At 37.1% G+C, this 11337-nt stretch overlaps 2 protein-coding genes across 3 annotated transcripts; one reads left to right on the top strand and one right to left on the bottom strand.

The window, feature by feature from the left end:
• Positions 1-2544: 2544 nt before the first annotated feature.
• On the bottom strand, positions 2545-8907 carry NiPp1 (nuclear inhibitor of protein phosphatase 1). 2 transcript variants are annotated; one of them, XM_022813606.2, is made up of 8 exons: positions 8758-8907; positions 7529-7704; positions 6759-6889; positions 6554-6644; positions 5809-5927; positions 4299-4438; positions 3340-3520; positions 2545-3006 (listed from the first exon to the last, which is right to left on the bottom strand). In XM_022813606.2, exons 2-8 carry the CDS (start codon positions 7657-7659, stop codon positions 2738-2740), a joined length of 1062 nt encoding a protein of 353 aa, XP_022669341.1. In that variant the 5' UTR covers positions 7660-7704; positions 8758-8907; the 3' UTR covers positions 2545-2737. The 2 variants fall into 2 exon arrangements, with proteins under 2 accessions (XP_022669341.1, XP_022669342.1); XM_022813607.2 differs by having other exon boundaries at positions 7529-7748; positions 8758-8895.
• Positions 8847-11212, top strand: LOC147754181 (uncharacterized). The gene is made up of 3 exons (XM_086975361.1): positions 8847-8969; positions 9567-9775; positions 10431-11212. Exons 2-3 carry the CDS (start codon positions 9596-9598, stop codon positions 10836-10838), a joined length of 588 nt encoding a protein of 195 aa, XP_086831487.1. The 5' UTR covers positions 8847-8969; positions 9567-9595; the 3' UTR covers positions 10839-11212.
• Positions 11213-11337: the final 125 nt, after the last annotated feature.

Here is an 11337-nt window from a genome sequence, read left to right as displayed (position 1 = left end):
AAGTTGGACATGTATCTGGTGAAAAGACTGAGTGGCCTGTATGTAACGTCAATGGCGAATACTCATAAAACTCCCAATATTATAGCAAGGATTCATGAGATAACATATATGTGCTAAAGGGAAAAAGGCAGATAAAGGCTTCTGATATCGGGCGCCGAGTCAGTAAAGTTGTTCGGTTCCTTAGTTTAGTTTGGATTGTTTTCAGCTTTCAAGAGAAGTAAAAAGATCCTCCTTAAGATAAAATGAACGGCTAAACTGTTTTCCCAAGTATTTAGTACAGTCAGTACGTCTACGGTGCTTGTCTTAGCCGGAACACCTCCGAACCCAAAGGCTAAAGAGAAACAGCAATTATGGAACAACGGGTCCGAAAGCTCTAAGAAAGTTAAGCGCACAGATATCATGAATGGGTGCCAGATCGAGTGGACAACCATACCAGCCAAGAGTCCGGGAGCCGAAGTCCGTGACCTGATCTCAGACATCGGGAAATGACTGAGACGCCCTGGAAATTAAGTAGACTTTTACGCAACACAGGTAATTACAAACCGCCTAGATTTCAAAAGAGCCCAATCCAACATGTGTCCATTGCGATAAAAAGTAACGCTGCCCGCACGTTACTAACTTGCAATGACCAGGAACAAAGTTCTTTCTTGAGTTGTTTATAATTGGACTAGCGAGACTTGCGAAGCTGTTATGGGCACCCACCGAGGGGCAGGAATTCGGAGCGGTTAAAGCCAAAGAAGTTCTGAGGAAAAAAGAGTGTTTCAAGCAGTAGCAAGGAATGAGATTCATTCCCAAGGCTGCAGACGAAGCAAACGACGCAAGTAGACCTTTGAATTTACAGGTATTGACACATAAGGCGTCTAGCGAGGAGGGAAAACCAGAGGTCATCATAGCTAATTGGTCCCTACGGGCCTACCACTTGTCCTGCCTGTCCGTAGTATCACTCAATAAAGTTTCAGATTAGCAGAGAATGCAGCTTATGAGGGGGGTGCTTTAGTCCAGCTGTCTGATTGTGTGCGACACTATATGAATGTCCATGTGTCGTTCGGCCCCATCTGTGCACTTCAACGCATTTTTTCTGCAGCACTCGTAAGATTTCGAGTTCAACGTAAAACTTAGTGACAATTTCAAATTATTGATATCATCATGTAGTTATGTTTGACTAAATGTATTTGAACTCGGTCCCAACCATGATACAAGCACTACTGCCTATGTGGAAACACAGGGCATCGACGTAAAAAAAAGCTTATTTTTATTTCATTCAGTGGTGGCTGAAAACGTTCCTAAATTACTAAAAATAACCTCTGGACTACACGTAAATAGTCTTAAATAACTATTTTCTATTTCTATAAAAAAAAACAAACTGTGCGGTAAACTTTTTAGCAATCAGACTTTACGAATTCTTAAGAATACAACAATTTTAAGTCATATGATACTTCTCGGATGAAATTTAGATTGATCTTTGTATGTAAATAAAAGTACATTTGTTTTTAAGCTTGGAAATAAGTGGTGCAAGCCGGCAAACTTGTCTAGAATACTCAGAAACCGTAATAATAGTGGGTAGGTATCTTTGTCGCTATAGAAGAGCTCCCAAATTCTTCAGAATGAGGCCAACTTTGTACCTTTCTTAAACCGTTAAACACAGCGATCTATTATAGACATGACAACTGCTTGGTGCTTAAAATATTTTTCTAACTTATGGGATACATTTCACGACAAATTTCGCAAATTCAATTATTCATGTGAATAAAATTATGTTAACCCTGAAACCTTGAAATTATCAATAAATGACGCAAAGCTGTGCGTTCTGGTTGACCCTTCTTAGTATGTGAAAGTGAATGGGTTTGTGTTATGAAAAATTTTGGTGTATAAAAATCTTGAAATTATTTCAGCCATTCTCGATATATTTTTGAGCAATATTTATGAGACAACTTAGGAGGTAAACTACAAATTAAACAAAAACTACGACACTTGCAAAATTGCACACACAAAACGATGGTCCGAGACTAAGTAGAAACTGACTAAGCATATTTGTTGCGGCCTCAGATCAAAAGTAGAAGTGCTGCCCTTTGTAAGTATGCTAAGATGATGAAAAGAGTAACAGCAGCAAGTATCATACACTATATCCATCTTGTAACTACCTGAACATGCTGCTACTTGAAAACCTCTATGTCTCTTCGAGCCTCTGCTATTAGCTACTTTTATTGGTGTTCGAAACTTGGCAAACAATCCCTTAAGCTGATATTTAGACTTATCCCTACAGATACTCCTCGATAATTACGGGCAGGATTGTCTTGCTATCGAAATTAACCTGTTTAACTGTTATACCATGCCATAAAACATAACAGCTATTTTTCTTACATATTTACTTACTGGTCTGCCTTGAGGTGGTTCCGTATTCAGGTATTTTCTTTTGGATGAAGTGAAGTCTGTATAACTACATTGTGCATGTAGAACGATTTTCAACTATGATCAACAAACTAAATATATTTTCTGTTTGTAGAAAATATCTTGATACGATAGTCTAGTGAGATCACGTTCATAATAAGATATTTCTTTTACAACCCTTTCTTTATTTATCAGCGGACTATAGTACAAATCTTAGGTAGGACCAGACAGTTCAGATATGAGACATACCTTTAATGGTGGTGAAATATACTTCTAGAACCTGGGGTCCTTCCAATCTTCTATTTTGATAATATACAGAGCTTATATATATATATATATAGGGCTATTTTTAGAAAAGTCCTCCGATTGAATTGGATTTTTTTCCACTCCATGCTTCTTTTGGATAACGCTTTTTTTGTGGCGCGTCGAGAGGCGAAGGGCCTGCAAAGTCCTGTAACGTTCCTAACAAAGCGCCAGTCTTAACGGCCTTCACTACCGGTCGCGGATAAATCGCACCACCAGACGTGCCATCACCTGCTTGAGAATTCGACGCTGCTTCTTCTTGAGGAGGTTCGAGATCAGCATAAATGTCAGGTGCAGGGTTTGGTAATTGGAGCCCTAGAACCATAAAACGTGTTCATAATTAACAGAAACCCTTTTCTAACGATTTTTTAGCGATTCACAACAAAGTGTGACAGGATTAAAGCGAAAACGAATTTGATCTTACCAATGTTGCTTGATGTTCAAATCTAATTTGGTCAGAGGAATTTGAGTTTTCTAAGTTAAAGTGTATCTCGCAAGTTTAAATGTGTTCAAAACTAAATGTTTTAAAACTTGGTATTCAATTTTATTATCATTAAAATGGATCTACATTGGATCAGCTGCTTGAGAAACGAAAATGATAAGAAACTATATAACAATAACACATAATTAAACACAAGTTTTGTTTACCAAGTTTCGAGCTAAGGAGAGGCAATGCAAACAGAGAGCTGCTTTGTAGCCTTTGCTGGTTACCGACACTACTGGCCTCTTTGGAGCCAACACTGCTTCCGACCGCGTCCGATCCACCAGCCCTCTCCGCTCCTCCGCCTGAACCATCATCTACAAGACGAGGCCGTTTTGTCGGAATCACCTATAGGAAATTAACAAAACACGCGATATTACAAATATATAGTGCCGACGCGAATAAATTATTTTAGATTGTGCTGGACGCTTCTACAAACTTCTAATATCCAGCAGTCCAATTAACTTATCGACGCTAGTTATTATATGAATGAAGGATGGTGGCGAAATCGTCCTTTACTTCCAGTGAGTGTCTTTACTTCCACTTTATTACAAATGTTATACTCTATTAAAAGGCTAAAAAAAAATATAGTGCAACATTTAATCAGCTTACAGTAATTTTTCAGTGGCTAAATAAATATGTACGGGCCCTGGCTCGGCGTCAACTGGCTTCGGCATTCCTACAGCCGTTGTGAGTTGACCAAAACTCAGAACGGGCAACCGAAGAAGATAAAAGTAAAAGAGAGCCGATGGGGCATTTATCTTAACACGAGCAGGTAACACGGAAAAACTCGAATTATACGACTCGCCGTTTGTGCATGTCCCACACAAAACTGCCGTCAAAAACATTTGATCTTCTGCTGTTGAAATAACAAAAAAATTGAGTTAAAAATGCATTTTTATTAAGTAAAAGGATAGGGTATTTAATGTACAAATACACATGCCTTTGTTATTTGTCATTACTTCTTACATTTCAAATTCACCACACGGATTATTATTTTGCATCGCGTAATATTAAGCTTTGTTTAGCCAAAAACAACAATCAAAGGAAGTGTACTAGTGTCCTTTGCCAATGTTACAATCAAACGCTCATTCTAAAAGGTAAATATGGGAACAGTCTTACGAACCTGAGTATGTACGAGATTCCTGAAGCGCCCCACGGAGGGATCAATATCCTCTGGATTAATGACATCCTCCTCATTCCGGAAATTCACTCGCTTTCGATGGGAGGCCCGCCGAGGCTTGTGGCTCGTATCATCTGTGATACCTATAAAGAACAAAAAATGTTTATTGGCATCAGATGATAGTCTTGAAAAAATATCATGTGTTTTGTCTATTGACCTCAAATTCAGTATTCTTTTCTGAGAACTTCAAGGGTAGCTTTTTAATTTTAATTTATTTTAAATTTAATTTAATCTTTAATTTAGGTAACCAGTAAATTAAAATACAATTACGCGCTCGTAGGGCTTGGTTGCAAAGGTATGGTCGTATCAACGATTGAGGCAAGAAAGGGCGATACCGAAAGTATCAAAGGCATCGATTGAAAAGCAAGAAATGATTTGTAACATTGATTCTGGATTGCAAAACCAGCAAACATATGGTATTTTTTTAAATCTTCAATCAAGAGACCGATTAGCCTCATATGTGCAGGGCGGAATGCGTAAATCCGAACTACGAGCTGTTTCTAAATTATGTTTAAACAAATTATTTATTGAACGAGCAAATTAAACAAAAAGGTTCCAACGAATTTTTTGCCTACGCTCAAAGTGGCATGTCTAGCATAAAGCAATTGTATTTAAATAATATAACCACCAATGAGAACGATTAAATCTTTAATTCAAAACTTAAATAACTCGCAAGTAATTGTGAAAACATATTTTTTAACCCGTAAATACTTCTTTAAAAGTCACCTTGTGTCGTGCAATATTTGTAAGTGAAGGTTGGTTAAAGTTTCACTCAAATATGCTAGATTCCAACGGAGCTAGATTTTAGGCTGATATCAGGCTGAAGATCTAAAAAATGTATACAAAAAAATCAAAAGCTGCGAGAATTCTCAAAACAGCTAACTGTTTGAGCTTAACTGGACAACCTAATTGACAGCTGGTATTGCCCTCTCAAAAACAGTTGTTATTTTTTTAATTGAAAAATCTAGATATATCAAATTTTAGACATTCTGATAAATATTTGAAGACTTTGAATCTAAGCCTTATTTGTTTAATAGAATTTTTTTCCAAATTTTTTGGAAACCTTACGAAAAGACGGGCAATAACGCAGTGTCAAGTTGGGGCACAAAATAAGCTTTTGGTCTTGGCGGAATGTCGTGCAGCGTGAAAAAATTAAATAACGGGTAATCTTCACTCAAATTCTGAAAACGACACGCCATTTTTCATGTCCATAATGAATTTGTTGTTATCTTCTATAAAGAACATGCTTTCCTCTGGTGCTAAGCAAAGGGAATAAGCGCATACCCGCTACGACAAGCTGCTAAAGTGTGTCTGGATTAGAATGTCCCACTCTTTGAACTGGTATGTTGCATTATCCTCGTATAAGTGGATAGAATGGTACAGTTCAATCACCAATTACTGCAATAGTTGTTAAAAACGCAGCCACTCTCTACATTTGGACCGGATACGCTACCCAGCATCGTTACACGACGATTGTGAGCTGTATTGTACTCTGTCAGGTTGTCAAGCTCCAATTCTGATTCCGGTAGCTCGACGCTGATACCTTCCTCTTCTTTATTTTGTGGACGTTCCCTATAAAAGATGCATAATACAAAAGGATCCATATCGATTACTATCGCATTATTCAAAACATGACTAGCTAAAATTTAAACAGCTACGATAAAAAAGAAAGCGCAACGTTTTTATGAAGTTAGATTTACTCGAACATAAGTTTCGGCGTTTTGCGTAACATTCTTTATATTCGTTTCAGTTCCAAATATATTCTGCAATTTGTACTTAAACTAACTTAGTTGCCGCTTCCCGTTCCAAACGATACTGATCGTTCCCGATGTGAGTAATTGATGATATATATTTATCCATTCATTTAGATCTATACCGTTGGTCAATATTCGGTATTTAGGCAGTAATAATAATAAGTGGGTGTAGGTTCACCAGAAGTTAACCTTAATTCCGTTACAAGAAAAATGAAAAAGTCGACTGTACCTGCTTAAATGTGCTATACGTCATCGCTAAGATGGCAATGAGCTAAAGACATTGTGATCTGTATTGTTAGCTATATCTCCAAAGCCTTTTTCTTCTCCTCTAGTTCCCTAATCATAGGACTATATAAAAAAAATGACAAGAAAACCAAATTATAAAACTGTCCTATCCTTATGCTTTGTTTATTGATCAAAGAGCTTAGCCAGCCTTGTGTTTACCTGAGGACATATATCCGGGTTGAAGCACCGAAATGGAATTTTGCATCAACAGGAAGTTGCGTCGGTTTCTGAGACTCCAATCGAATGCTACCTACAGTTGAACAAATCATTCACTGAGGAGATAAAGTTTCATTATGAATGTTGATTGCATATATATATATTGCAGATCGAAAAACAAGCAAATGAAATGGTTTCGTATACTAACCTATAAAGGTCCCATGGGTACTGCCCAAATCAACTAGAAATGCTCGCTCAAGATGTCGGTGATACACTAGCGCAGCATGAACTCGTGAACAACTTTGGTGTTCCACTGGGAAATCACAAATATCCGCGTTTCTGAAATTTTAAATTGTACACGTTTTCAGCAATGCTGGCAGTAAGATCCAACCAAAAATATGAATGTATCTAATTACATAGACAAATATCTAAATCTAATGAGAACAGTAAGCAACGGTTTGTGCCACCGACAAATTTCTGCTGTACAACTCTGCCTGTTGATGATAGAATATGGATGAATGGAATGATGGAAAAAATATGAAAAGGAATTGAGCTAACCAATACTAAATAAATCTCATCAGTTTTCATGCATGAGCTCTGGTTGAGGAATGCACCATGATTCAATGTACGGGCACTTTTTTGTGCAATAAAAATATTACGTATAAAATACTAAATATACCACAAGTTCTGGAAAAGGCAGCCAGTCTACCTCAAATAAATAAATAAAGGTGCAAAAACGACCGAGTGTCGTATTTAGTCCCAGTAGCTTTTTTGCATGCGAAGACTTTGTAAGACTTGAGCATAATAGTGACCTCAAGTTACGTGACTTTGATAATAATAAGGCATCGTTAAATTGTCGACCTTATACAGAACTAAGAACGATATGAACATAAACGTATATGCATGAATATCCTAGGTTGACGCTTATGTAGACTTGTTTTTACACATATATGATCTAAATGTGCTTAACATACTTGCCTCCCAAAAAGATAGCACTTTTTTTGATCGATCATAAGTTTTTGCAAAAATTTGTCCTCCTTGGTGACATCGAGGTGAAGACCCAATGGAGGCTTTCCGGCCCACGACGGAGGATCGTAATGCGAACTCATCAGCCCACATAGGCGAATAGGTTACAGCAGGAGTAATAATGTCGCCTATCACAATACAGATTACTCCTTATTATAAAACAGTTTGAAATCTTCAGACAGAAAAAGAAACGTCAGGTTAAATTCTAATTACAAACTTTTCGTATTTATTTAAACACGTTAGACATACGAACTGAACGGTAGGCATGCCTTCCCCGAACACATGAATGGTTTTGCGCACTTTTGTGTTCTATATTTATAATAATACTTATAGTGCAAGTCTTCAGTTATACAATCCTTTTATTTATCATCCAAATGTAAAATAACATCACTGAAAATAAATGCATATTGAATCTAGATATAATTTTAACCACAAATAAGAAATGAATAAAAAAAAATCGACGGTATGGCAGAGTCGACGCGTAGGCAAGCTGGCTCACGGAAGACGACTATGTTAGAAAAAAATTCCTAACCTAAAAACGAAAACTGTAACTTGTTAACAACCTTAAACTGTATAGCTCAATGGTTATAATAAGATTTTTGTCAAGCGTTTGTTCCTTTTAGATCATATACATTGAAATGCTACACAAGCCAGCATACTGAACCTTCAACTTAGAAACGAATGCATTTATCCTTCCTAAACTAGACACTGCCTGCTGCAATAGTTCAATGGGTCTAAAAAGCGCTTCAATCATTTGCCGTCAGGACGTGCCCAAAGATACCTATTTTTTCAATAGCTGAATAGTATTATTCCGAAATTTACTCTGTCGCATCAGATGTATTGCTACATTTAAGTGTAACGAAAAAAAATAAACCGCTTTGCTTGAGCACTTCTCTTCGAAAATGTTCAGCTTTTCAAACAGAAGGACCGGCCTAGTTGTCGGTCCCCATGTTTATTTAATTGTAGTCGAAGTTGGTCTTAATATTTTGACGAATGCCGAAATAAGTGAACATCAACACTTCCTAAGAACGAAATTGTACACCGACTCAACATATGCCAAGTTCAGAGAGCCATATTGCCGGTTTTTCTAGACCTGCTATCCATGATTATTGACAAACCTCCATTGACGGTCGCATCGAAGATGCGACGCTGCTTTTGTATCGATGGCATTTAACACTTACTTATGCGCCGGGATCACTGCAATTTTGCACGCTCCTCTCTGTCAATTCCTCTCCTCTGTGTTCTTCATAAAATAAATACTCTTAAATAATTCAAAATTCTTTCAAAAACAACAACATAACAACGGAACGAAGCGGCCTGGCCAATGTTTATAAACAAACATCTGTTGGGCAAGGGCTTGAGTGGCTGTTAGACCGAATTTTTCGAAATTTCGGTAAGTGCAATAAACAGGCATTAAAGAATTTGCAGACTCGTCGTATGTATATAATTGTTGTACTGTTCATTGAATGGTGCCCGTTTATCATTAAAGGAAATAATGAATAGACAAACGATAATATCAAAATTTTAGTGATTAAACGAATATGTTCGATACATTTATTAATTTAGAACGTTTAATAATTTACTTTTACTGCATTTTAGGTATATTTAAAGTATGTCTCATTAATAGTGTTAGTTCCACTTGAAACGGAAATAGAGATCAACGTGCTATACGGCTGCTCTTAAGCAACTAATCCAAACGTAACACTGTAGGGAATCTCGCTGTCGACCAGTTTACCACCTGGTACTAAGATAAATCTCGGAAACGTTTCTTTATAACCTTTAAGAATGTACTAAATTGCATTGTCCTAAAATGCATAAATTAATTGCATTGTCACGTCTGTTACGGTGGATGATATAACTGGTCAGTGCCCAACGAAGCTTGCTTATAGCAGTAAATGCTGCAAGATTCAATTAGCGGTAATTTGAATAAAGACCAAATTTCCATCGTGATATAAGCAAGCGTTTTGCATTTGAATCAGTTTGTTTACAGTAAGTTCAAGGTCTGATCGGCTTGGCCTGATGGGCGGTGGAGGCCGTAAAATACACTGCGATTTTTGCGGAATCTCGTATCCGGCAAACGCTAAAGCCAGGCGAACTCATAATAAAGGAGGCAGACATCGTTCTCTTCGAGCTAAATTCTATGAACAAGTTACAAGGGCAACAGAAAAGGCTGTATCCTACGCAGGAACCAAGAAAACCGTGGGTAAATCTTGTTTCATTTTCTCTGTTTTACTATAACTCCGGAAGATTATTTGTACTTGTATTATTTGCTACTACTGTATTTTTGTGCTACTGTAATTTTGTCAACCACTTATAGATTTCATTGCGAAGTTCATCTAATTCGACAACGTTCGAAGTATTCGAATCGATCTTCAGCAGACGTCAAATAGACTGATATCAAAAACCGTCGACGAGAAAATATATATTTTAGGGTTTGGCGATCTAGATGTGTATGCATTAGACATAGATGTGATCATAAATCAAATTTTTTTTAATTATATATATCTGTCTGTTTTCCTTTTTGTTAGATAGGTTATTCACTAATTTCAGAAATGACTGTTTTTCATTAGACAGTTTGATGTATAAATATTGTACGGTCATGTACTGGTTGGTGCATGAAATCGTACGCAAAAGATGTAATAGCTTGCACAGCGTTAGCTAGGAAAAAATCCTTTAAAATGAAACCAGATAAGAATGAACATAAGTTGTATAAGCTACATTTGTGTAACTCTAGCAATCCTAGATCCCTTTAATTATGTATCACAAACTCACTCACTCACTCACCCGTGGACTCAAAAAATGGACGGTAGCCTAAATAATTAAAAATTATTTTTTCAAAATACTGATTTGACAGGCTATACCCACAAATCACCTGGCAGCCGCATATTGGATTGCCAAGCATTACGAGACCTCTCCCGGCGCTCGTATGCTTTTAAGACCTAAGATGTCGAGCCAACAGTCAACTCTTATGTCAGCATCTACAATATTAATGACAGGTTCATCTCAAATACCAAATCCAACTCATTACGGCGGCGAAAAGGAAACTTTTAATTCACTATCTAATAGGAAGGATATAGAGTTGCAGTTACCATATACATATACCAGAAGTGGCGCCAAAACGTTCAAGGGGATAACACCATCATTCTCTTCAAGGACCCCAAATCAAGCTATTCAGAATTCTCTTTTTTCCACAGCACTACCACCTCCATCACTTTTGCTTGATGGTGATCCCGCGGATATTCGCACAAGTTGGCTGAGCTAAGGATGCAAACAGATGCAGTTCTAGTCGCTATATAGGCCAGTTACTTTTAATTAATGGTAGTTATGCAAAAAAAATTGCAGCAGCTTGTAAGTCAAGTGGGTAGATATCTAGTTTGTCTGAAAAACCGTTTGAAACGTTTAGAATATGTGTTATTACTGTCTAGCTTAAAATTAAAAATTAGTTGCTAGTAAATGTATTCGTTGCTTAGTCTTGCTGATGGAATAAGAGGTATGTAAATTGTTATAAGTTGAAAAAAACTAGCTCAATGTCTGGTTAAAAGTAACCCGACCTTTGTAAATGAAAAACGAGACCCACATGTTATATACAGGCGTAATAAATAAATAAAGTCCGAATGAAGTTCCAATAAAATAAAAGTTATCACTTTCTGACTGAAAAGAGCAAGGTTATGGCTCTGAGTGGGGTCATTATTAACACTTCTAGAGAGAATAATGTTCTTCCATTCGTGTCCAGGTTTGACGGAATCGCTTTGAGGAAAATA

This window comes from Varroa destructor, unplaced genomic scaffold (assembly GCF_002443255.2).
Source record: "Varroa destructor unplaced genomic scaffold, Vdes_3.0 BEIS01000007.1, whole genome shotgun sequence".
Lineage (NCBI taxonomy): Eukaryota > Metazoa > Arthropoda > Arachnida > Mesostigmata > Varroidae > Varroa > Varroa destructor.
The sequence above is the reverse complement of the archived record's forward strand: the minus strand, read 5'-3'. Positions and strand labels throughout refer to the sequence as shown.

What these genes read in the sequence shown, in the direction of transcription:
- NiPp1 (XM_022813606.2), bottom strand. Translation starts at nt 7,659, where the DNA reads ATGAGTTCGCATTACGATCCTCCGTCGTGGGCCGGAAAGCCTCCATTG. An exon ending in GGAATCTCGTACATACTCAG is followed by an intron (nt 3,521 to 4,298) that starts GTTCGTAAGACT and finishes AATTTCCTATAG; the next exon opens with GTGATTCCGACAAAACGGCC. An exon ending in TCTCCTTAGCTCGAAACTTG is followed by an intron (nt 3,007 to 3,339) that starts GTAAACAAAACT and finishes TTATGGTTCTAG; the next exon opens with GGCTCCAATTACCAAACCCT.
- LOC147754181 (XM_086975361.1), top strand. Translation starts at nt 9,596, where the DNA reads ATGGGCGGTGGAGGCCGTAAAATACACTGCGATTTTTGCGGAATCTCG. An exon ending in ACGCAGGAACCAAGAAAACC is followed by an intron (nt 9,776 to 10,430) that starts GTGGGTAAATCT and finishes CTGATTTGACAG; the next exon opens with GCTATACCCACAAATCACCT.